General features: G+C 43.2%; 1 protein-coding gene across 1 annotated transcript in view; it reads right to left on the reverse strand.

Moving 5' to 3' along the window:
• Positions 1 to 27,303, reverse strand: part of PPM1H (protein phosphatase, Mg2+/Mn2+ dependent 1H) — a 260,854-nt gene that overhangs the window by 69,268 nt on the left and 164,283 nt on the right. The window contains exons 5-6 of the mRNA XM_042947048.1: positions 16,922 to 17,006; positions 155 to 273 (exon numbers count right to left, since the gene is read on the reverse strand). Of these exons, the coding sequence (XP_042802982.1) occupies positions 155 to 273; positions 16,922 to 17,006 (204 nt within the window). The remainder of the gene's footprint in view (positions 1 to 154; positions 274 to 16,921; positions 17,007 to 27,303) is intronic.

A 27,303-nucleotide genomic window follows, 5' to 3' on the forward strand; every position in this document is an offset into this window, starting at 1 on the left:
AAAAGAGCAGAAGCAATGTTCCCAGTCCTTTGCCACCAACCCAGGTCTCTGGCCGCACTACCTGATCCAAACTGCATGAGTGGCTTTTTATGACGGTGATGATTCCTTCACACATACTGTGGCAGTGCTGAGGCAGAGGGAGGCATATTCTTACCAGCCTGTCATATTAAAGTCCCTGTAGAGCATCTTCTTTCCAAGTTCCTTTCTCTGTACTCTCCTTGGAAACTCCAAATGTGTGAATTCGTTTCCCAGCAAGTGAGGCTGCATGAATGCCTAATAGCAAAAGAAATAAAAAGAAAAAATACTCACATATTTAGGAGAAAAAATAAGACTCAATAATGTTTTGTAAATCAAGACATATTTCAAAAACCAGAAAACTGTTCTATTTTAAGAGGAAAAAATAGGTGTATTCAACAAATAGAATAAACATTTCTATTCTACAAGAATATCAGCGAATAAAAAATCACTAACTGAACTTATAAAGGGATATAACTTTTTCATTTGACATGATAAATTAATTGTAATCAGAGACATGGATTGTTAAAGTCAAGAGGAAAAGAAACGGAGTTTCTCCAAAAGTTCATTTAATTCAAATCCAAGATCTTTTCACTTTCCTGAACAGCATGTTGATGCAACGTGAAAGCTCTCCCCCACTCTGCTTGGCTTTCTCTGCTCCTCTCCTGCTCACACTCTTGGCGATCATGGCCTTGCCTTTGAAACCTACATGTGAATCTCCACATTGACACAATGGCCCAAGAGAGCAGGTAGGGGCTGGATACACCAGACAGGAACTTTCTGTTGGACTCCCTCCATTTTGCTCTGCAGTAATTTGATCATGTAATTGGAAGACTATTCCAGAGCAGATGGCTTCCTCCCCTCCCCCAAATCTCTGTTCACACTACAAAAGTCTTGAGCAAACAGCCACTTAGGGAATTGCTTTGAAACAACAAACAGTCTCATTGTCACATTCAAAATTCAAATCCGCTATCCAAGAGATGAAATGCTCAAGTATTAATTTCCCCGCTCGAAGGCCACACACACTAAAAGCAAACTTGCACGGAAGCTTCCTTGTACCAAGCTGTACGGCCACTTACTAGCAGTGTGCTGGAATGGATCCTTTTTCTCCCTCCCTTCATTATTTTCTTAATTTTTAAAAAATTTTTGGCAGGGAAGAGTAGGCAGAGCAAATCATGACCTGGCACTGTAGAAAAGCAAGGGATCCCTGCCACAGGACAGATGGCCATGTCCTCAGTCTCCTGGAAACAGGCATCTCCCACAGCCTCTTTCCCAAGATCTGACACCAGCAGATCTCCTGCTGATTCTCATGGTAGTTTGGAGGTTTAGTTGGACATCGGTCATCCTAAGCTAAGTATATCAGGAGTCAAAGGACACAAGCTGAACTGTCACTGGGTTGGCTAGATTCGGCCAGATAATAGAACTCTGAGCAGGCTTGGAGACACGGCAGGGCAGTACTGAGAAGGTGAACTGTCTTTACTGTCTTCTGTAGCCCCCAAATTTCCCAGGTCTGACAGGAATTCTGGAACATTCTGAGGGGCTCTGAAACCTCTGCTAGGGATGAGGGTTGGGCTGCTGATGAGTATCAAGGATGCTTAAACACTGACCTTTACAGAGAGGTTCCCTGGGAAGGAAGGAAGGGAGTACTTAATAGGGAAGGTCAGTGGTGTGGGCTTTGGGTGAGGTGAACTTGGGTTTGAATCCAAGTTCTGCGTGTATAAGCTGTGTAATTTTAGTTGGTGATTTAGCTTCTGGAGCTTCAGTTTCTCAATCTCAGATTAATTATGTATTTACCTCACACTTTTAATAATTAAATGAATGCACTTATCGTAGTTGTCTCGGCTCATAAAAAATTATTATATCCATCTAATGACTACTGATATCTATTACATCCTTGGCACTACGGAATGTGCTTTGTGACCTCTCGCATCACACTGCCAACAACCTTACAAGGTGGAACTGGATACACAATCTGTAGGGTCCGGTGCAAAATGAAAATATGGAGACTGTGTTCAAAACTAAGAATAACCACGTACAGAGCCCTGTGCAGCCGCAGGAGTCACACACCCAGGAAGCCAGCTGTACTGACCGAAGGAGCAGAGGCATATAATTAGTCCGTGAATAGCAACACCTACTATGTACCCGTTATCATCTCCTAGAGCTTTGGGACTCTATACCCCACTCCCCAAGCTGGCCTAGCCTGGCTGGCAACCTGAGTTAGGGATTACCATGTACCAGGCACTTGATATGCTTGTCACAACCTCAACAATCCTACAAAGCACATGTCATAGAGTCAATTTACAAATGAGGAGACTAAGGCCCAAAGAACTTAAGACACCTAGCCCAAGGTCATCATCCAGGGCTGGGTGGTCTCAGAGCCAAAGCCTAATAACATGGCCACAAACACCCATCCCAACCCTTGAACCTGCATACATTTACAAAAAAATAAAAAAAAAAAAGTGGGCAAAAGGACCAAGGGCCCTGGACCATGCAAAGTCTAAATGGTCAATAGGTACCTGTGAGGATCCAGTTAACAAAAAATTACAGATCTGCACCCAATTTGGCCACAAGAATGCTCCTGAAGAAGCTAAAAGAAATCCTTTAATAATATGAGGGACTAAATAAATTAGTACAAAAATCTATACAAAGGAATTCTATGGTGTCATTTACAATGATACTACAGCAAATATGTAATGACATGGAAAGAAAGGACAGACAGACGTAAAAACACAGGTTATCAAACAACGTATGTGAGTGCGTGTGCGTGTAGGTGTATGAGCTCATGTAAGTTGTGTCATATACACACAGATCTAGATACAAGGCATATAGGTACATACAAACGAATGTGTGTGAAGAAATATCGGTAAATGCCCCACATACATTTCATTAACAAACAGGTTAGGATCCAAAGGCCATATTTCTAAGTCCATTTCTTCACAGACCCAAGTGCCTCAGAGATCAATGTGCAGTGTTCCAGGCACCTGGCCGCGTTTCCAGGAGAGTGAGTGGCCCTCTGATGGTGCTTTCCCTGGGTACCCTCATACCCTTTTTGCTAGTACACGTTTGTCTGGACAGTTGTGAGGGAAGATCTGCAAAGTAGCCAGGATCTCCTGAGCAGCTCACTCTCTGCAGGGGTCACCTCACCTCTCCCTCTGAAGATGAGCAGGCTCTAAGTGGCCCTTAAAGCCCATGTTCCTGTGACATTTGTATCCCCTTCACTTGCAGGGGCTTTCAGGGTCTCAAACTGCTTGCTTTCTCCCCATTATAGCAATAGGCTATGGTGTTTCATCAGTTCTAAGATGCTCTTTTCAAATGAGTTATTATTTTATTACCTCTAAGAAACGAGGGGAAGCTGCCAACGAAACTAAGTGCAATACTTTCTTACCACTTTGAATTTTTATTTTATTCTTTTTGAAAGGGCTCCTTTGGATTTAGACAAATTTTTACATATCCCTCTGGGGTATATTTAAGAAGATTACATAGGTGAAGTATATTGGATAAGGTTTTCCAAAACGTCTTCACATTGAGAATTCCACTGCTCATCAGTTTTCAACTCTGAATCATTAACGGTCACGATTTCCCACGCAATAGTGGCCTGTGTTCCATGGGACCGTTGGCGATGCAACATTTCTTAAATAATTCACCCTAGAACTAGGAGCCTCAGAACCAGGGGTGCAAAGTTCTTAAGTCAGCTCTGCAATTATCCAGAGCCAGCTAACTTCTGACTCCCACTTCTGGAATGTGGCTGAACAAGTCAGATTCACACCTCCAAGCCCCTCTGCAAATCCACAAAGGCTTTAAGAGTGCTTCATTTTTGCCTTCAGGGTTTTCTTCTAAGCTGCCAGCCGCCCATCCTGCAAGTTTGGTGCTGTTCTTTTGATGTTTACACATGCCCAGGAGAGGACACCTGTGTCATGCCTGCCACTTGGCTGACAGCAACAATCAGTGGTAAAATATCTCAACTTCAGATATGTCAAAGGGTGAAAACAAAAGCACCTTAGCTCTGAAGAAATACTGCAATATTCATCCTCCACTGATACGTCACACCCTTAAATTTCTCTACTTTTATGGTCATTTTTCTTCCTCGACCTGCCACAGCACATTTCGTATGATGCAAGATATTTTCTGTCACGATTTTGCTCACCACAGAATTCACCTGTATTCCATGTGTACCGATGACATATTTTTACTACTTTTAAAAATTGCCATGTCCTAATAGTAGACCCCCTTCTTACCAGCACTTTCAATACTCACTATTGTCCTATTTGTCAGACCTGATGGAGGTCCTGGTGTTGAAGAAAAAACAACTCAAAAACTAAGAACAAATAGAGCAAATAGGTGGTTAATTAACGAAAAATGAGATGCTAAAATACAGTGGGACACATACCTGTTGGTTTTCAGAGGAAAACCTACTTCTCTGCTCATTTGTGTGTCTTTTTCTGCAATGATCGTGGAAGTTTTCAGATTTCATCTTAGGTGGGCTGTTATATGGAAATACCACAGACGGGGAGGGGTATGAACAGCAAACACTTAGGTCTCACTGTCCTGGAGGCCAGGAAGTCCAAGATCAAGATGCCAGCAGATTCTCTGCCTGGCTTACAGACTGCCCCCTCTTACTGCACCTCATACATGCTTTCCTCTGTCTCTTGGGGTGAGAAATCAAGCTCTCTGAGGTCTATTCTTATCAAGACATTAGTCCTATCTGATGAAGGCCCCACTCTTATGGCCTCATTTAACCTTGTTTCTAAAAAGGTCCTATTTCCAAATTTGGCATACATGGGGGGTAGGGCTTCAACAGAAGGGTTTTTTTTGGGGGGGGGGGCGTTGGGGAGGATACCAGTGCAAACATTCAGTCGGTAACATGGTCTTCTAGGTATACATGTTTATAGAAGTACATACGCTCAGCCATCTAAATATTGTAAAATGTTATCTGATGGTTTCCTTTTTGACTTACCTCTATTTGTGATTATCTCTACTACTGAATGGGTATTGCTTTTGTTTGAAAAAACTAAAAAAATTTTTTTGAGAACAGTTTTTAAGTTTTTATTTTAATTCCAATAGAGTTAAAATACAGTATTATATTAGTTTCAGGTGTACAATATAGTGATTCAACAATTCTATACATTACTTAGTGCTCATCCTGGTAAGTGAACTCTTAATTCCCTTCACCTACTTCACCCATCCCCCTACACACCTCCCCTCTGGTGACCCTCTGTTTGTTCTCTATAGTTAAGGATTTGTTTCTTGGTTTCTCTGTTTTTTTGTTGTTGTTGTTGTTTGATTGCTTGTTTTTTGAGAGAGAGAAAGCATGAGCGGGGAAGGGGCAGAGAGAGGGATGAGAGAATCCCAAATAGCCTCCATGCTGACAGTGGAGGCTTGAACTCACAAACTGTGAGATCATGACCTGAGCCAAAATCAAGAGTCGGATGCTTAAAAGACTGACTCACCCAGGTGCCCCCACTTTTTATTTTTATTTTAGTGAGACAGAGTGCGTGCAAGCAAGGGAGGGGGGAGGGGCAGGGAGGGGGGAGGGGCAGGGAGGGAGGGAGGAAGGGAGAGAAAGAGAATCTTAAGCAGGCTCCACGCTCAGCATGGAGCCCAACGTGGGGCTCAATCCCATGACCCTGGGATCATGACCTGAGCCAAAATCAAGAGTCGGACACTTAACCGAATGAGCTACCTAGGCACCCCTCTTTTTCCTATGCTCCTTTGCTTCTTAAACTCTATACATGAATGAAATCACATGTTATTTATCTTTCTCTGACTTATTTTGCTTAGCATAATACTCTCTAGCTCCACCCAAGTCATTGGAAATGGCAAGATTTCATTCTTTTTCATGGCTGGATAATATTCCTCTGTGTGTGTGTGTGTGTGTGTGTGTGTGTGTGTGTGTGTGTGTGTACACACACACATGCACGTACATGTGTTTATCACATCTTTATTCATTCATCTATTGATGGACACTTGGGTTGCTTCCATAATATGGCTACTATAAATAATGCCACCATAAACATTGAAATGCATATATATTCCTCTGAATTAGTGTCCTTGTATTGTTTGGGTAAATACCCAGTAGTATGATTACTGAATCACAGGGGAGTTCTATTTTCAACTTTTTGAGGAGCCTCCATGCTGTTTTCCAGAGTGGCTGCACCAGTTTGCATTCGCACCAACAGTGGAAGAGTACTCCTCTTTTTCCACATCCTCACCAACACTTGTTCCTTCTGTTGTTGATTTTGGCCATTGTGACAGGTGTGAGGTGGTATCTCATTGTGGTTTTGATTTGCATTTCCCTGATGATCAGTGATACTGAGCATCTTTTCATGTGTCTGTTGGCCAGCACAGAGACATTTTATTCTCAGAAGCAGAGTGGGCCACAACTTGGCAACTCAGAAACAACTTCTCAGAGGCTGTGCAGCATTCAGGTAACACGACTGGTTAGGGTTACTTCATTAGAGCTGGTCTGCCCTGCCAGAAGCAGTGCTCACGTCAGCGTTCTGGAACCTTGAGTGTCGAAAGTGATTTTATGCTAAATTCAATGTAAGCAACACACCCAAAGTTTAAAGACTGTAAAATGTGAGTGTAAGAATTTGTTAGGCTCCTCTCAGCAATAAAACCCCATGATTTCTGGAGTCCAAACTTGTAAAATTCATGGACAATTTTGGCAAGTTTTACTCTACTACTCATATCCGGGCCACTCATACATAAATAGGTATACGTGACTACTGTCCCTTCCCAAGGCACATTTCATAGGCTGACTTGTTACAAATGTGACCTTAATGGGATAAAAATGCAAGGAAGGAGAGGAGGCACACATTAAGATCCCTACAAAATAAAAATTCTAGACCGTTTCCTAAACATCCCTTATTTTTCTAATATGCTGGACATAGTTTAGCTTTTTCTCCTGATGCTGCTATTTGGACATATGTATGTTAGAACATCTGCATGGTGATGCAAGTGATACCCGCCACACTTGAATATGTTCATTATTTTTAAACCTTAGCTATATGCCAGAGCCAAGCATAGCACCTAACACAGTAAAGACTCCAAGTAAGTATGTGCTGGGAGAATGAATACAGAACATTCTGACCTGCTTTACTCAGTTACACTTGGTGATTAAACTTCACAAAATAATACAATACAGCTTTCAATCTTTTGAAAAAGTTAAAACTAAGGTCCATAGCACATAAAAACAATCTTGTGGGGTGCCTGGGTGGCTCAGTCGGTTAAGCGTCCGACTTCAGCTCAGGTCATGATCTCACGGTCCGTGAGTTCGAGCCCCGCGTCGGGCTCTGTGCTGACAGCTCAGAGCCTGGAGCCTGCTTCACATTCTGTGTCTCCCTCTCTTTGGCCCTCCCCCGTTCATGCTCTGTCTCTCTCTGTCTCAAAAATAAATAAACATTAAAAAAAAAATTAAAAAAAAACAATCTTGGACACACATTACTATATTTTGGATTTAGTTAACTTTTTATAATTCAATAGATATCTTCTTGTAAAACCACATGTGTGTGGGTGAAATTATACCATTTCAAACCTCATGATATTTCACACTCCTAAGAATGTCTAAATAATGTCATGTCTCTTCTCTACTTAATAAGCATGCCGACTAGAAACCTAGAAATGTATTCTATATTAAAATCCAACTTAAAGTGTGTTGGCCTGCTCCATGTAAAAAAAATGGACCACTCTTTGTGCCTCCATCTTTATCCTAAAACTTGAGGCTTTCCTACAAGGAAGCACAATAGAATGTTCCTCACCGAGGTAAGGGAGTGGAGGTACACTGGAGTTCACGCGTGTGATGCAAATGGCCCCTGGAAAGAAAGCTTGGTAACCGCTGCCCCAACACAAGCAAAGATAGGTTGCCAGTTGTCTTTTAAGGAGTGTGCAGAGTACAGGTTTGTTAAAAAGAGGGTAGGCCATGTCCTTGCCACTTAGTCTCTGGACAGCTAATGAGAATAAACTTCCAGACATGGTTGCATTTGGCCAGGGAAAGAAGAGACAGCTCATCTAGGAAAACGATGCTGGAGTAACCTGCTGTGCCAAGCAGTGGCAGGACGTCAGAGATGGGGAAGGAGGATCAGACGTCGTCTTCTGGCTGCTTTCCTCTCTAGTCCTGGGAAGAAACCAGCTGCAAGGGGACGGAAGTAAGCACTTACTGTGAAGAAACACAACCACCCCATCCCAGTGAGAATCTCTGAGTTCAGCCATAACAGGAGGGGACAAGCTTGAAAAAGAGATGTTGTCTAGAACCTTCTAAGAAGCCTCTCATGGAAGCAGGTTGGGTGAGTAACTTGAACCCAGGCCTGTCTCACTCTGGAGCACATGGATCTGAGCTCCACCCTCCTGGGCTGGGGAGAGCTTTGAGTACCCTGGCAGGGCAGGGCAAAAACAGGGAGTGGAAGTAGGAACCCAGATCTAGAGAGTGATATGTCTATAATGGCAATGGGAGGAGGCCAAACACCATGCTTCCTGTGGACACTGAGACGGTGGGTCCTGAGATTACTTAAAACTGTCTGCTGGGGGGCACCTGGGTGGCTTGGTCGGTTAAGCGTCTGACTTCGGCTCAGGTCATGATCTCACGGTCCGTGGGTTCGAACCCCGCGTCGGGCTCTGTGCTGACAGCTCAGAGCCTGGGGCCTGTTTCGGATTCTGTGTCTCCCTCTCTCTCTGACCCTCCTCCGTTCATGCTCTGTCTCTCTCTGTCTCAAAAATAAATAAGCGTTAAAAAAAAAAAAAAAAAAACAAAACTGCTGCTGGGAAACACAAATTGGTTACTCCTTTTAATAATAAAATTTCCTTCTGCTACCTTGTGGCCACAATGTGAGTGAGCCGTGCCAGCTACTGAGAGGATTGTCCCAGGTTCAGGAGTTTCCAGCCAGAAGAATGCATGCAGCTAACACATGAGCTCCTCCATGTGCCAGGTATCAGGGGCTGGGACTCAAAGAACAAAAAAGGAAGTCCATCTGTTCAGAGTTCATACATTAGTTGGGGAGACTGAGGAAGGCTTATGGGTGGAAACAGATATCCCTAGGGGCTAAGGAACAAAGAGCGGGGCACTCACTGGGTGGGTTGGACAGAATCTGAAAAGCATCTGAACGGCTGATCAGGCAAGGCCTCTGGGGCCAGAGCAGCAAGAGCAGAGGCAAGGGAGTGCATAGCAGCATGGTGAGTAGGGCTTTTGGAACTGCTCTCAGGAGAGAACAGATAGGTGGCAGAAGGGTACCTTTCTGGGGAACTTGCCCAGCCTCTTCACCTTGGGCTCCTGGAGAGCCCCAAAGAAGGTCCCTCCCCCAAACAATAATAACAGTTAAATACACAGTAAAGTTACCGTATCATATGTGTATGGGTCAACATATTTTCACAAATTTGACACACTTGTGTAACTGGGATCTAGATCAAGAAACAATACATGGTCAGCACCCGTGGTCAGGACCCCATTCGATCACTGCTCTCCCCAGCGGAAGCACTATCCCAAACTGTGTGTTGGTTTCACCTGTTTCTATACTTACTATGGGATCCTATAAGCTGTCCCCAGTGCTGGGTGTTAAGTTGGTGTGATTCAGCCACGTTGTTGCATGTAGTTAAAACGTGTTCATCCTCAGTACCGCATGGCATTCCAGCTTGTGACTATGACTGACAATCGTCTTATCCGTTCTACTCTCCATGGACATTTGGGCAGTTTCCAGTTTGGGCAAGTACATCCTGAGCTACCGTGCACACTCTGGTTAGGTGCACACCTAGGAGAGGAACGGCTGTGCCAAACCCTTTTTCCCTGGGCCAAACCCTTTTACAAGGTAGTTGTTCGAACTTCTACTCCCATCAGCAGAATATGGAAAGTGAAAACATTCATGTGTCAAATGCGAGGGCAGATTCCACAACAGGAAATCGTTTGTGAAGTCCTCTTACTAGGAAACTTTTATATGAGCTCTTTTTTTTTTTTTAAGTTTATCTTTAAGAGACAAAGCGAGCATACACATGAACTGGGAAGGGGTAGAGAGAGAGGGAGAGAGAGAATCCCAAGGAGGCTCCACGCTGCCAGCACAGAGCCCAACTTGGGGCTTGATCTCATGAACCATGAGATCATGACCTGAGCCAAAATCAAAAGTTGGACACTCAACAGACAGAACCACCCAGGCACCTTGTCCCCACTTTGTTTTTTGAGCTTTTTTTTTTTAATTTCAGAAAAAAAAGTTCAGACTTCTCAATATTTGAAAGGAAGTTATCAAATGAGGATTTTCAGTGTTTAACACAAATCTTAATAAAAAATTGAGTAATCTCTCCTCTTCCTTGCCCTCAGGAGGGAAAAAAAACCTCATCGGATCAGAGGACTGGAGGTTTTATATTTCAAGTTGATTTACCATGATAGTAAGTCTATGGTCACGAATGAAATGAAATTAGTAACATCAACCAAGCCCACTGATGGTCGCACTAACGGTCAAACGAGATAGCTCTTCCAGAGCCAAGGCTGACTACCCAATTTGCAGTGCAGGAAAAGAGTATTTTGGTTTGGGTTAAACAAAAATGAAAGGAAAATGTTAAATGGCTGAGATCTAAATATGTATGTGTCGGAGTCTTTCATAAAGAATTCTCTCAGTCTTAATTTATCCTTAAAAATCTCAGAGTAACAAGAACCAAGCTTATGTATATATGCTATTATAAAATTGAATATTGATAAGATTCTGTCTGGTTTACATGGATGTCAAGAAAGATTCACATTTAAATTTCTACATGGGACTGTACCGATCAACTAGAGAAAAGCATGCCCCTAAAATAACTTTAAAATATAGCTTACGATAAAGGAGCCACATGGAAACTTGTATGCAAATGGATATATTAAACAAAAGTGCCTAGATTTGTCAACCCTACAACAGTTTAATGTATAGAATAAGGGCTAAAAAGTAGTCATTTACATAAAACATATAAGGTTTCCATATTCATATGCTTAATGCTTTTTCTTCCCAAGTAAAAGTCTGGGAAAGGAATTCATTTGAAGAGAGAACAACTCATGTCAGCAAAAAAGATGTGCCTGTGTATCTTCCTTTGCATATGCAAATGGAATTTATACATTTTATAAAAGGCCACAGGAGTAGTCCAATGGCAGGGCGGCCATAAAAAAAGTTCTTCATATATAGTTAGATTTGAAACTAAGAGATTTTATTTTGTCTCTGATCTAAACACTGTTGTAAGCACATTATGAATATTAACTCTTCAGTCCTCAAACCAGTCTTGGGGGTCCTTGAGGGTCCTGTAATTACCCCATTTCACTGATCAAGCAACGGGAGCAGAGAAAACTTTTCATAGACAGCTAAGCTTTTGCCCTGGTAAACCTCAGGGAATGCTATCTACCTCTTTCAAAGCATATTTAACTTTCACATCTTTAATGGATGCATGACACTATCTTGCTTCTTTACACTAAGACCAATTTTTAAGGGACCTTATGGACAGATGGCTCTGGCTTTACGTGCCCAACTTTTTATTCAGAATGTTGGAGGGAAAAGGGGTTTTAGAGAATCTAAAGATTATATATGTGTAGCAACTGTGCAGAAGACTGCGTTTTTCTAAGAATAAAGGTAGTTAGGGATCCATTCTTGTGGTTATTTGTTTAGCTGTGTGAATTCACTTCCTTAGCTCTGCCGAGCAGGTACAAAATGCCTCAGCATCAAGCCTCTGACTCCTCCTCCCAACCTGGAATAAACAAAACATCCATTTATATTCATTTTCAAAATAAAGCTCTGGAAGTGGTGAGGTTCAATTCTAAGTGCTAACGTCTTTAGAGTCTTCCCTGACACCAAGCAGTGCTCCTAGGACGGCCAAATATAAGCTCTGCCTCTAACACTCTGGGCAGTGCCAGTTTTGTGCTCTCAAAATCTCCTGGCTGGGGCACCTGGGTGGCTCAGTTGTTGGATGTCTGGCTCTTGATTTTGCCTCAGGTCCTGGTCCCAGGGTCATGGGATCAAGCTCTGTGTCGGGCTCTGTGCTAAGCATGGAGCCTGCTTGAGATTCTCTCTCCCCCATCCCCACCCCCCAAGAAAAATAGCTCCTGGCTTCTCTGTAACACCTGTGTGATCAGTTGAACCTATAGCGCATATGAAAAATGCCAACCATTTTTTTGCCTGCCATTTTTAAATTAGAAGTTCTCAAACTCACAGGCAGTTTTGTGAAAAAGGGTTAAAGTGGGGGAAAGAGGTAGGATTAGAGTGGATTTTTCCATGACTCCATCACCAAGCAAAGCAGAGTGGTGGTGAAGTTGCCTGTGACTAAAGAAAGGCTTTCTGGGCTTCACAACCTGCTCTCAAGGTTAAATGTGATGTGGCAGTGGTGGGTCAGTCAATTTTACTCACTAGCACACTTGACCCTCCCAAATTAAAGTATCGTGCTTTTAAGCAGGTTCACGTTTAAGTAATATACTTTTTGGGAGATAACTCTTGATCATGAGAAATCCCAAAAAGTGAAGTGGCACAACACTGTCGACCTTGAAACCTTTCCAAAGCCAACACCAGGGACACGGCGGACAAACAGAATCAGACTCGGCACAGAAGGCTGGGGGTAGTTCCAAGGACACCACAAGAAACCGCCTTCAATAATGCTGCACTTGTATGTATCAGCTGTGCGTTTGAAACCCACTTTCATCTCTTCTGTACATTGCCCTTGATGAAAAACAGCTGCAAACTTGGATTATCCACGAGGACACAAGGACATAAGCTGAAGGCCTGACAATACCAGCACATCTTAATGTAATCAAATCAGAGTTTATAAATACATCTAGGCAGAACTGAGGGGAAGACAACGCTCTCGCACCTCAGGGCTGTGGAGGTTCCCCTGAGGGCGATTCCTCCCTTGCTGTCACCTGAAGCAGAGGTGGGGCGGTTTTCTGGAGGCCACAGCATCAGGGAGGTCAATTCTGCTGAGACACATCCACAACCAGACTTCTTTCCCTCCCGTCTGAGTCCCAGCTCCATCCAAACATTCTGTCTAGCTTGGTGGACCTCCTTAACTATTTTATTTCAATCACCCTGGAAACTGTAAAAAGAAAAAGAAAAAAAAAAAGCACAGCGACAGAAGAGCAAGGCTTACTGGTGACTCTAGGACCAGCAGCACTTCCTGGCTGCTGGGACGGTTCCCCTGACCCCTTCATCACACACCTGCCACATTCCATGTGAACACATCAAACCCTCAAGCCTGATTAATCACCCTGCCCAAGAGTCTACAGAACACAGTTCACATGACCTAAGAGCCACACGAAGGTCAGGATACAAGACCAAACAAAATTAACATGCCTGCCACATCCAGTGTCATAATCTGCGTCTAGTTCGGTTAACCCCAAATGTCCAGACCGCGCATCCCAAGAACCTCCCCCTTCGATGTGGATCAAAACGGTGTGTGTCCAACGGGCTCTGCATCTCCCCCACCTCTGAGAATATCACGAACTGTTTCTACAAGTCAAATAGCCTTCGGACTGGATCATGCTCCAGACGAGTAAGTCTCTGGGAACTTAGAAGTTTTAATGATTCGGCCATAAATGTTTCTTCACACATCATAAAAAGAAATTTTAATTTGACCTCAGAGTAAGGAATACATTGTTAACTTTCCAGTGATGTTCTAACTCGTTTAGATCACGTAAAAGGTACCACAACCCCCAATGCACTGAAGTGTTTCATAATTAGTTCTAGGGAACTGATGTTCAAAAAAAAAAATGAACTGGTAGGATTAAATGCACATAAAATTATAAGGTATGCACTGTATTTTATATTGCTGTGGGATCACTTTTCATCCTGATTTCAGAACCTACAGAAAAAAATCTCAAGGGAGGTGTCCTACACATTTCACGTAGGAGAGATTCAGAGACATCACGTGAGGGGTGTGGGATCACACAGCTCACGCCTGGGCTGGGCTGAGAGAAGTCATCACACCAGTGTTTTCCTCTCCTAATTGATATTATTTTTAAGGTTTTATGCTATCTACCTCCTAATTCCCTCAAATACTTTACCACAAAGGCTTCACCGCAAGGTTATGTTATACTATAAATCCCTTAATTCTCTCCAAAGCTTTACCACAAAGATTTGCATCACAGATCATGTGACTATTACTACTGGATTTATTCATTTCAAAGCGTACATTTTTAGACTCCTGGCAGTATAGGAAGTTGGACAACCAGGATATTTCACGTTCTGGTCATTTACACTCCTGTTGTCCGGGGAGAACAGTTATTAACCAGAGAAACGCATATGTATTAGCAGTAAGGATTAAAAAGAATGGGAACAACAACAACAAAAGAGAATGGAGACATGGTTTGCACCTTTTGGAAATTCAGCTGTTAGGCTCAGTTCTATGGGCTAAGAGCATCCACATTGATTGCTCAAGAGTAACACAAAAATACATGTTAATCTTCGGAACATTAGCAGTGATTATCAAATTAAAAATAAGAAAATAAATCTCTGTGGTTTGCAGGCCAGTAGGATTTGAAGACTGATTCATCAAATAAAAACCAAATGAGAACTATGTGCCACAAAAGAATTCTGCATACAGTTTTCATTTAATCATTCCACCCACCTTCTGAGGCTTCCTAAGCCTGTTACTGGTGATGAAGCCAGGGACTATAGGAATCACAGACACAGTTACACGGCAACGCTGAGATCAGAAGCCAACACACGTCTCATTCCGAACATCGGAAAATAGACCACCAGTATTTAGGAATCTGACACATGTCAGCCTTCCCATCCCTCCTTAAAAATTAATGTTTTGATCTTTCTGGGCCATTCTTGTAACATGAAAATGTGAAACGATTTCAAAATAAAAAAAAGTTAACCTGCTACTTCTCTTTGCCTTTAGTGGGAAAACAGGAAATGGTAAGGAGGTGATGAAGGCAGGGTGCAGCCGAGGCACAGGCAAGCAAAGGGCTATGATAGGCTTCAAGGGAAGGTGGAAGGGAGAGTACTGTGTGGTAATGATCCAGACGTCAATACAAATTCTGGTTCTTTCATCGAGCCAACAAATCCCGCATCAGTATCTCCTCTGTGCTGGGAACTGGCAACGTGAAGCGACTAAGGAGCCTGCCCTCAGAACTCAGTCTGGAAGGGGAGAGAGCGATCGTGACCAGCAATACAATACCATACGCCGAGAGCTAGAGGCTTCTACACGGCTCTGCAAGCACGGGGGACTGACCCCCCTCCCGGGAGAGTTAGGGGACACCTCCTAGAGGAAATGACACTTATGTTGGGGTCTCAAAGGATGGGAAACAGTTTTCCTGACAGAGGACAGGGGAAGGGCCACCCAGGCAGAGAATATTTTCAAAGGCAAAGAGGTCGGGGAGATCGAGGTGCGTCCCAAATATGGAAGGTAGCTCTCTGCTTGCAGCCTGAAATGCATGGTGGTGTTGGTAGAGGCAACAGAGAAACGATGCAGGAGAGGTGGACGGGGACCATGATTCTGGCTCGACCACGTGTGACCTGCATTGTGCACACTATGAGGAGCCAAAGGACTTAAGGCAGGGAAGTGATACAGTCCATGATCAGATCACTTGGGTGGCTTTGTAGAAGATGGACTAGAAAAAGCCAGACAGGTGACAAGGAGGCCAGCTGTTTTGAACTCTACTCGGAAGGATGACCCTTGCAGCCTGAGCGGGCCTTGGTGACCTGCTCGTTTAGCTTCCCACTGTAAAGTGACAAACTGAGGTCTGGAAAGGTTAAGACGCCTGCACAAAGACACCCAGCCAGCAAGTAACAGAGCCAGGACGGGATCCCTTCCCCCTGCCTAGAGTGCCAGAAAAAAAAAAAAAAATGAGAGCCCTCAAGTCGGGTTCCTAGGAGTGGCTACAAGTTTATCCACTTGAAAAAGACAACAGAAAAGCTAGAGAACAACAATCAGTCAAAGAGTGAAGAAATATTTTTACATTGAGCCCGGATTCCTGCTGTCATTCTATACCAGAGCAACACAGCTTAGCTATTGAGTAAAACAAACCAAACAGACAAGGGAATTGAGGGGAAAGTGCGCAGCCACTTTCTAAATCGACCAAAGTAATCAAACCTTGACTGTCCACACACGCTGAAATTCAGAGCCATGAGCAAAGTCCTTTTGGGTAGCCTGGGTCAGTTTGTTTCCTAAGAGCAGAGGGTCACTAGCTATGTTGTCTAGAAAGAAAGCCAGTTGGCAAGACAATACTTCAGCCACAGAACTACTTGTCACGCTGTTCAGTCCCCAAAAATATCCAAAGTAACCTAGCGTGATTGCCACTGTTGCTCAAGTGAGATTCTAAGCCAAACACCCTCCCCCTGGAACTTGAGGACAGGGAATTAGGTCTGTTCTCTTTTCCAGAAAACTCAAATCTCTAGGTGAAGCAAAAATGCTCAAGATCTGAAAAACCCAAACACCTTCCTCTAGCCCACTCGTAATTTCACTCCGAAGAGGGAGATTTAAACTGGGAGCTTATTTTCAGGATAGAAACAGGCTTTCAGACGCCTGCATGCTTTCCCAAAGGGCCTCTGAGACTTCCTAACCGTGCGTCAAGTGGTGGGGTGTCAGCAGGATCTGGGGCTGCCCTCCTCCCCAGCACGGAGCCCCCATTTTGAGTTAAAGTGAGCAGCAGGCCAAGGAAGAAAGGTATCTGTGTGATTCAACACCCCATTTCGTATTGCACATCCCAAACCGTTAAACAAAACAGAGCACATCATGTCTTCCATTGGCTACAGATGGGAGAGAAACAGCCACAATAATAAATTCACGGAGGTGGAGTGTGTCGTCACACGTGTTGCCAGGATGTGTGATCGGAAGGTGCGTGGGGGGAGTTAATACCATATGTCATCCAACTCTCGTGGGCCTGCTCCCATGTCAACAGCATCATGTTCCCCCACCACAGCGTCGACACCATCCCTGATGCCGCGGCGCTTCGCCAAACCTACGTGACTCTTACCAGGTACTGGAGTCGCTGGCGCTCAGTCTCAGGGGTAAACTCTGAAGACATGGGGATGATTTCTCCATTTCTGATGATTATGGCCCTAAAACGGTTAAGAGAAATACGCATTGTCAGTAGCCAATCTCGTAAGTACCTCAATTTTATAACTCCGGAGCTTGGTTTCGAAGACCGACGAAATGCCCAAGGGACACTTTTTCTAACAAGCTGCATGGCAACATTCTCTTTTCGAGAAAACTCAAATCTCTAGGTGTAGCAGAAATGCTCAACTCTGGATCCCTCACCAAAGTAAACATATGGCTACGTTTACTTTCTCTGCTGGCTGGAACCATGTCTTAACGCCCAGCACCAACCTTCCTACTTGGCACATGGTACACACACTCAGTGAACAAGTGGATGAATGATGTAAATTGACGCTTCCTCTAGACCAGTGCTCTCCAATAGAACTTTCTGTGACAATGGATATATTTTAATCTGTGCACTCCAACATGGCAGCCACTAGCCACATAGGGGCAATGAGCATCTAAATTACATTTAAATTAATTAAATTACATTTAATTTTACCTAATTTTTAATTAACTTATCTTTAAGTTCAGGTAGTCACAAAGTGGCTAGTGTTTCATGGAGTAGATAGTATAGCTCCAGGTCTGTGTTACGCCAAGTGTCAGTGGGCCAGAAGCACGGGCCTCACCAGGAAGCTTATTAGAAATGCAGACTCCCAGGTTCCACCCCAGACTTGCTGTATCAGAATCTTCATTGTGATTCATAGGCACATTAAAATCTGAGAACACCTGACTGAGACTCATGAGTTTCTAGGTAGTATCCTGGATCCAGGAAGAAAACACTCATCTCATCCTGAAGCTTAGGAAATTCACATGCTTCCAAAAATTTGCCCCAAGAGCTACTGCTGACTCAAGAATGTGAGAGAACAGAGATCCCTAAGGGAGCTATCTGTGGAAGAGGCTATAGCATGGATAACCATGGAGCAACCTTTCCTAGGCCTATTCCAGATGGAGCTTCCTGTTCCTAGATCTTATTCCAAAGTGGTTCCGAACAGCCACTTTCTAGCGATCAATTGGTTGAAGTGGCTTGGAAATTGCATTTGATATGAACTCAACAGCTCCAACAGCTCCAAGTACCAGGGAGCCGGAGACTTGGAGACTGAACACACTTCTCTGTAAAGAGCCACAAGCACGGGAAGTGCCTTTGATGAGCTCAACTCTGGGTGGATGCCTCATGGACTCTAGGGTCAGCTGCACTCTTTGTGCCAAGAGGCCCCAGGCACCCCTCCCTCCCACCATAAACATAGTCTCCAAGGGCACCCAGGTGGCTCAGTTGGTTAAGCATCTTACTTTGGCTCAGGTCATGATCTCACAGTTCATGAGTTCAAGCCCTGCAATTGGGCTCTGTGCTGAAAGCACACTTCCAATGCTCTGTCCCCTCCTCTCTCTGTCCCTCCCCTGCTTGCACTCTCTATCAAAAATAAACACTAAAAAAAATATATATATATTTATATATATATATAAATATATATATTTATATATATATATAAAGTTAGTCTCCAACACTGAAGCGATCCCAATAAATGGCTGCAGCTCTCCCCCAACCCCTCACCCACCTTTGCCCAGTTGTTACTGTCATGGAGACTGGGAGGGCAGGTAAGGGAGAGGGTGATAACAAAAATCATGGGGGCTTTCGAGGATTAATGGGTCTAAAACTAGTGGAAACTATGAGAAGATGGAAAATGTTAGGGGAGCTGACTGGGAAAAAGATGTAATATTTGTATCATCACTTCCTTTATTATGATGTCAAAAATAGGAAATATTAAAAGTTCCTTCTTATAAATCTGTTGTCACTTGTAAAATGCAATTCTCCCCTCCCAAGGAAGGTGATATCCAGCATTCACAAATCAGTGTGTTTATTCAAATGGTCTTTGTCCTAATGTATCAGTTAAGACTAACTTCCAGAATAAAGGAATAAGGGTTTTGAATGAGGATGGAGAGACTTGGAGAGCTTGAAAGGAAGGTCTAGTTTAGGGCCTAATCTCAAACTAGCAAGAAGGACCCTGAGATCTGGGGTGATGAGAGCGAAAGTCATTAGGCAATAAATTCCAAAGGCAAACTTCTATTTCAAAATTTTGCTTAAAGCTAATCTTAACTCTTTCTCTTCCCTTTTTCTACATGGTCCCTGAATTCTAGCTTCCAGGCTCTGACTAGGAAAGTTGGCTATCTGGGAGGGACATAAAAGATAATGAGTAAAAGGGGGGGAATCTGGTGGCTCAGTCAGTTAAGCCTCTGACTCTTGATTTTGGCTGAGGTCATGATCTAGCTCATGGTTTGTGAGATTGAGCCCCGCATTAGGTTCTGTGTGGACAGTGGGGAGTCTGCTTGGGACTCTCTCCGTCTCTCTCTGGTCCTCCTCGACTCGTGCACTTTCTCTCTCAAAATGAAGAAAGAAAGAAAGAAAGAAAGAAAGAAAGAAAGAAAGAAAGAAAGAAAGAAAGAAAGAAAGAAAGAAAGAAAGAAAGAAAGAAAGAGAAAGAAAGAGAGAGAGAAAGAGAGAGAGAAAGAGAGAGAAAGAGAGAGAGAGAGAGAGAAAGAGAGAAAGAGAGAAAGAGAGAAAGAGAAAGAGAGAAAGAAAGAAAGAAAGAAAGAAAGAAAGAACTTTAAAAAAAAAAAAAAGAGAGAGAGTGAATTACACTTGGGTGGATGAAAAAACTATCCATAGCAAAGGCCTCAAAATTTTTCTTGGTAACAACATTATCTGTAATTGTCTAAGTATAGAGTCTGGACCATCAAGAATCCATATGCCTTTTCACTGGTTATTACAAAAAGACAATGGACATAAAAGGGTGTCATTCTGGCTGAAGTCACCACTAAAAAAGTGACTTGAAAGATTAAGGCAAACTAGGCAGGACCCTTGGGCTTAGTGGGCAGGGAAAGAGAACACAGCAAAGGCACTGGCCACCACTATGTTTACTCTATTTTTTTAATTTCAAATTCACACACAGGGAGGATGAGCATTCAATTCCAATGTTCACGGCTGAACAATGTTCATTCCAATGTTAGCTCACCCTAGCTAATTACTTTCTTAAATAGATCTTTATATCCAAATCCATCTATGTACAGAGCATTCTTCATTTCTGTTTGAACTACCAAGTTCTTCCTTCATGAGACACCCATGGATTAAAGATGACAGCATGTTTGGCAGTCAGACTTTCCAGTCCCTAAACTATGATGCCTCTTCCTATGCTTCCTGGCTTCCTTTTGATCTTTCTCTCTTTCATCCCTCTGATCTTGGGATCAATGTGTCAGAGTGCTGGTCTCCAATCTGGAGTAGGGCAGCGAGAGGGAATGGGTTTCAAAGGGAACAGAGTGCATGTGAAGGCTGACAAATCTTGCACTAAACAACCAATAAACTAGATTAATGCTTTAAAGCCACATTCTGTCATCAGAGGATCCTTGTAAACTTTCAATCTTCTACTTCAGTATTTTACGAGCTGTTTTTCCTAAGGAAAATTATTTAGAACAAACAGAAAAAAGCTGTGGCAATAATAAGAATCAAGGAGATTTAGGCATATGCCCTGGCCTTTATTCTGGGCCCTCAGATCTGGACCTCTAGATAAGACTACGGTCAGATTTTGAATGACATTCCATTTACTTACTCAGAGATTGGCCAGAGATTAAGTGAGGAAGCTCCTAGGGGCTGGGGTAATTTAACCAACTGGCAACCACTTCCTACCTGGTATCCCCATACCATAAGAGTTGGGGGGTGGTGGGTTCTAAGCATATTACCCAAAGTTAAGGTTAGCCTTTCATTCACAGAGACTGAAACTGAAATTTACATGCTTTCATTTCTTATCCGTAGCATAGATGGAAATTACTTGTAACATGGTGAATGGTAAGGTCTAACGTGTTCTTCGGACCCAACTGCAAGGGGACGGGAGGAGAGGAGGTAAAGCAAAGACATTAATAGTTTTTTTAAATGTTTTCGCACCCTCCGCAAACATAAGCCACAGGAGAGAATAAACGTAATTTATTGCTGGTGAGAATTTTGAGTTCAGAAAGCAATTTCTTGAAAACTTTGCTGCTTCCATCCTCTAGTGTCACAGTTTGGAGTCCAAAAGACCTACCTTTTGTCCCTCAAGTTAGTCAAATTGTTAACTGATGAAAAGAAAAATAAGGGGTCAAACGAGGCGCTCATTTCAAAAATCCACTCAATTTTACAACTTTTCTTACAGGGATCACACCAACTCATGTTAAATCCCACCTCCAAGCAGGATTGACAATCTCCAGGGGCATTTGACAAACAAGCAAAGGGGAAAAAAAAAAATGGGTAAAAGATATGATGAAGCAACTGACAGAAGGGAAAATGCAAATGTTCAATAAACACGTGAAAAGATGCTCAATCTCACTCATCCAGGAAAATGCAAATTAAAGTAAAAATAACATATAACTTTTGCTCATTGGATTGGCAAATGTTTGTTGACAAATTAAGAATGTGTAATAGTTCAGGGCAAGAGGAAAAGGCCATTCTCATAATTAAGGGGAACGTAAACTGCTATACCTTTTAGTATATGTGCTGCCGAAGCGAGCACAATTGCTATACCTTTTAAAACTATTATAATGATGTAGCCAATGGTTCAGTCATCCTACTTTGGGGACTATATTCTAAAAAAATAGAAGATTCTGTCCATAAGATACGTGGACAAAAATTCACACTTGACATTATTTGTTGTGGCAAAGACTGGAAATAGTCTCAATGTCTATCAAAAGGGGAAATACTGAAGAGTTTCATTTATAACCAGTAAGATATTACACAGTCATTAAAAAAATAAAAAAGTTCAGTATGTTTTGTGACCCGGAGGTACCCCTGATGTATTGTTAGGTGAGAAAATCAAGTTGCAGAGTAGTATGTGGTATAACCCCATTTTTGTAAAAACAAAACCTCCATACAGACACCCCATACATGAGGATTCTGATCCCAGGCCCGAACCCGGTGAGCTCCTCTAGGTTCCGCTGTGGGCGATTACGAAGGGGGTACCAGGCAGGTACCGCACTGGACCCGGTACACAGCCACGGCACTACAGTACCCACGGGAGCTGCAGGTAAGGGCTCTCCTCTCCACCCTCCCCACTGGCCACGTTTATGAGCAAATCCGCATTCCCAGCCTGGGCAGCTCGGCAGGAGGAGTCCTGGCCCCGGCACCTGTCTCCATTGTGACTCGGTACTTTTCCACTCGGAATCCTTCCCCTTCTCCATCCCCCACACCGCGAACCCCTGGTTTAAAACGCAGAGGCCTTTTGTCCAGAGCTCCTCAGCAGTGAGAATATTCCCTCCTGTCTGTGCTCCATGTCAACTGACCCTCGCCTGCCCAGATGCCCTTCAGTGAGGAAAATGGAACACGGGGAGCTGGCACTTCTTTTTCTTTGCGTCTTGCCTGTAGGATCACAGTAAGTGAATAAAGGTTGACTGCTGCCTTCAGTTTGGCTCATTGCCCTAATTGGACCACCTTGACAGCTGGCTGCTTGACAGTATAAAAGTACATTTGATTGAACAGGGAGAAAGGCACGTAAGTAGGAGCATTAATTTTTCTTCAATTATCTTTTTGTTATTTGACTGCTGCAGGAAATGTATGTTCCTTTTGTGAAGAGGAATTTATTTGCCTAGATTTGGCCACATATTCACAGAAGTCCTGAAGTCCTACTAAATGCAGATTCGTTTTTGTACCACGACCAATCTTCGTGAACCCTGTGTGCCCCAAGCCCTAGTCCACAGAATCCCACCCGGTGACCCAATCACACATCAGAGGTCATTAGTCAGAGCTCAGGCATGAGTGCAGAAGCATCCTGTAGCTGTGTTGGGAGCCACTAACTGAGAAGCCAGTGGCTACACTGTGTTATGAAAAGTAAGAACTGGTTAAGCCCCCAAATGTCTTTATTATGTACATTGTTTTCAGAAGAAGATGACGGTCTGGAGAATCACAGGGCAAACGCAGGAAAACTTTTGTAGCACTCCCCTTCTGTAACCCTGGGGAAACTCCCCTTCTGTAACCCTGGGGAAACCTTACAAGCCCGTGCTCAGACAGGCACATTCCAGAACAGATTACCTCTCAGCCCTTCTGCACCCCCCTTCAAGGTAAAACCTTTGGCCTTAAAACCAAAGAAAATCCCCAAATTCACAGTTAAATGATTTTGCAAAGAGGTGCCACATCAGATGTGGTATAGAATTTTCAGCCTCAATAGAAGGCCTTATCCAAGTGGCACAAAGAGAAAGAAAAAATGGATACAGACTTATACTTATCAATATAGACTATACGTATGTGTATACACGCACGTGCACACACACATATGTAAGCACGCACGCACACCTCTAAGTTTAACACTGGTACACCCTATAGAGCAGAAATGGAAAAGAAATACAAAATTGCCAGGCTGCTGCATTTAAAAAAGCAGGTGACGGTGTCCAGCAGCCTAGTTTCCTTGGAATAAGAGATATAAAAAGTGTTCCAAGCAAAACAAAAGTTAGGGATCAAGCTCACTCCTGAAGTCAGAATTGAAACGACGTTGCTTCATTTTACCACCCCTTGATTTCTTCTCTCTGAGGCATGGAAATCGTGGGCCAGCAAAGGAAGTGATTGGAAGCTCACGTCTGAAAGGGCGCTGACGGCCCAGAACTTCATTCCAGTCTCTCCTTGTTAAGAGGTCAGCCAGCCGTGCAGCATGGAACCCATTAAATACGTGTAAATGTAGGACACACAAATAGGCAGGAGGAAGGTCCTGCACGATCTACCCTTTCTAGGGGGTTGTAAGTTCTGACAGTTGACCCAGGAGGGGATAACGTGAAAGTGAAAGCACGAAACGACACACACCGTGGGGCGATGGCTAATTGCTGAACCCTCCCCCAGCTCAGAAAGCCCGTGGCATCGGAGAAGGGCACGGACACGCGCACCATCAGCAGCGGTGAGGCTGCGTGGCACGGCAGAAGAGGAAGTGGCCTGGGGATGAGCATTTGGAGGGGCCAGCCCCGCCTTGAGCTTGTCTTTAGCTCCGGGCCTCCGTGTCCCTGCCTTGAAAAAGAAGAGAGGGGCCCAGCTCATTTCCCAGGCACCTTTCAAGTCTAAATTTAAACGATTCTTAAAATAAGTCTGAGGTAGGTGGGGGAGAGAAAGAGGGACAACTGTTCCAGTTACTGCTTCTCTTCTCAGGAGGGGGCCACCGCCACAATTTACATTCGAATAAATATAAACCAAGCCAGAAGTGCCGGGATGGGAAAAGTCACCCTTGGTGCAGCTCTTAAATCATAAAGGACAGGAAGCCCCCCAATGTCATTTCACTGTTGTCACCCGTCCCCTTGGAACGCAGGGCCGCAAACAAAAGGCACCTTCGACACCGTTAAGAGTATTCATGGGATGCCCTGATTCCATTACACACTTTTTCAGCTGAAAGTGATTCGAAACGCAACATTAAACTGCACATTTCCAGAATGGAGGAGAAAATCGGATACAAGGTGACAAAGAGAAACCATTTGGAAAACCCTTTTTGACAGTGTATATCAATTCCCAAGTACAGGGAGGAGGCATCCATTTTGTCAAGAAGCATCAGACCTTGTGAGTTCTGTTCGGATGCAGGAGTGTCTCCTTCAAAAATATCAGAAATGTGTCAATGGAAAAGAAAGCAGGGCAGCTGACGGAACAAGCTGGGGTTACCACCGGCAGAGGACAGGCAGGCTGTCGAGGCTAATTAGAGGTGTCAGGAAATAGCTGAAGGGAAAAAATAATCCCAGGAGCCTAGAATTAGTTTGGGTGTGTTTCTAGTCATTCCATTTTCAGAATGGATACTAAAGAAAAAGTTTGCAAACACGATGATTCATTTAACAGAACCCCAAGTACGCAGTTAAGTTTCTCAGCAAAAATAGTCACCAAAAATGGCCGGGAGAAAAAACTTCCCAATCTTTAAGTAGCAGCAAAAAATAAGGGACCATTCGTAGAGCAGTAACTGAATCAGATGTTCCTTGTTTTTCTCACAGCTAGCCCAGTCTGTATAATAATTTCTCAATGTCATAATCCTGCCACTTTCTACAAACATCTTGCTTTACCAGCAACCTTCATGAAATCCAATGCACAAGAACAACATTTTCCAGACAAAGTAAAAGCCTCATAGTCATTAAAGAAAACTTATTGAGGTGTTTATTATTTCTGAAAAAAAAAAATGACCAGGGTTCCATCTATAAATTAACAGTGGGGTTCTTTGTTCTACTTAAAAAAAAAAACAACCTATGATCCACATTCCATAAAATGCATCCTTTTAAAGTGTGCCATTCAGTGGTTTTGAGTACATTCACAAGGTTGTTCAACCATCACTACTACCTACTCCTGGAACATTCTCATCACATCAGAAAAAAAATCCTCACCCTACTGGTACCCATTAGCAGTCACACCCCTCTCCTCCACATACTCTCAGGCCCTGGAAACCACTAATCTCCTTTGTTTCTATGGATTTGAGAATTCTGATATCATTTGCCAATGATATTGTATAAAGGAGATCGTGTAATATACAGCCTTTTGCCTGGTTTCTTTCACTTAACATAAGGTTTTCAAGGTTTACCCTTGTTATAGCATGCATCAGTACTTTACCCTTATGGCTAAATGAATATTCCACTGTATAGATATACTACATTTTGTTTATTCATTCATCAGTTGATGGGACATTTGAGTTGTTTCACTCCTTGATTATTGTGATTAACACTGCTATGAACACTCATTTACAAGTTTTTGTGCAATTATGTTCTTAATTCTCTTGGCTACATGCCTGGGAGTGGAACTGCTGAGTAACATGGTAAGTCTATGTTTAATCTTTTGAGTAACCGCCACTTGGTTTCCCAAAGTGGCTGCGCCATTTTACATTGCCAATGGTGGGTTTTAAAATTCTCTCTTCAAGTACCGCAGAGTTCAAACTAAATTTATTTCTGAAAAATCCCACAGTCATTTCTCATTTTACACAGTTTTAAAGTACTCTGCTGGAAAGTTTTGCCTGTATGTTTGGATTTCAGTGCACACACTCAACACTCAATGGTTCATTTTCCATTTACCTCAGAGGATATATATTTATATATAAAACAAAACATATATTCTGTTCTTCTCAAGTGCAGGGTCAATACCTATAATCCACAGCAATGCACAGCCCCCCCCCCCCCCCCCCCCAGCACAAATGTGAACAAACATTTCTCGAGCTCCAAAGCAAGCACATTTTTCTCCCCATAGCAAGTAGCCAGACTGGGGGAGGCCACCAAAGACATTTATTTTTTTCTCTACTGTAGTCATTTTTGGAGTATGATGGATCCCCCCCTCCCACCCTTAACAAAATAATAAATGATGACTACAGTAGCTCACTGTTTGTGTGCCAAGGCAGGTAGGACACACGGGGTCTGGGAGGCCATCTCTTCTTTACTAATGCTCTGCATCAGTCACACCCAGGTTACAGTTGTGTCCAATTCCGACCTCTTCACTTTAAGAAGGCAATGCAATGGAGCAACGGAACAGAATCCCAGAAAGAGAAATAAAAACAGTTCATGGGGTGGAAAATAGATGCTTTGAAGGAAATTAAAGCAACTGTGGCATTGTAGCCTGAAGGAAAGAATGAGAAACGATTTGATCATACTCTCCTTCACGCAATTTGAAATGGTTTTATTCAAAGAATGGTGGGTGACCAGTTCTTCATGCTCAGACTAAAGCAAACAAGAGGAAATTCTATTTAAATCAAATCAGTAAGATTCTATGGTTGCAAATGGGAGAAGAGTTTTCAGATCTTCACATTATGGATTGATCGAAGCTCGTAGGTTTCCATCCCTGGAATTCAAAATGACATGAGGGGGGTTTGTCTATATTTGTCTGCCAAGAGTCTGGAGGCATCCTTCACTGTTTTTCTTTACGGTGCTAGAAATCAAGAACTACATCTACTCTGTGAGGGCAAAGTCAGATGCATGAACAATTCACTCTAGACTGTGTACGAAGGTCTTGCAACCTGTACAGTATAAGTGAACAGAGCATCCTCATGACCATGGCCCCTGTTCAAACTAAGCTGCATGACTTCACCTCATGGGGCAGGTGGGCTTACTTGTGGCCCATGGATAAGACAAGAGGCTAGATGCCTTCCCTGTAAGGCCTCTCTGGTCTACCTTCTCATAGTTACCCCATGTCAGTTCCTCACACAACAAAGGCTTGGGAAGCCCATCTCTCACTTACTGAACATAACCGTCAGGTTGGTTTGGGGAGCCAGTGGAAGTAGTGGAAAGCAATCAGGGCTTGGAGTCCAAAGTCTAGTTCAAGCTATGAACTCGCTATGCTAGGAAAATCAGCCACTCCGAGACTTGATTTTTCCCATG

Source organism: Panthera leo, chromosome B4 (assembly GCF_018350215.1).
Source record: "Panthera leo isolate Ple1 chromosome B4, P.leo_Ple1_pat1.1, whole genome shotgun sequence".
NCBI lineage: Eukaryota > Metazoa > Chordata > Mammalia > Carnivora > Felidae > Panthera > Panthera leo.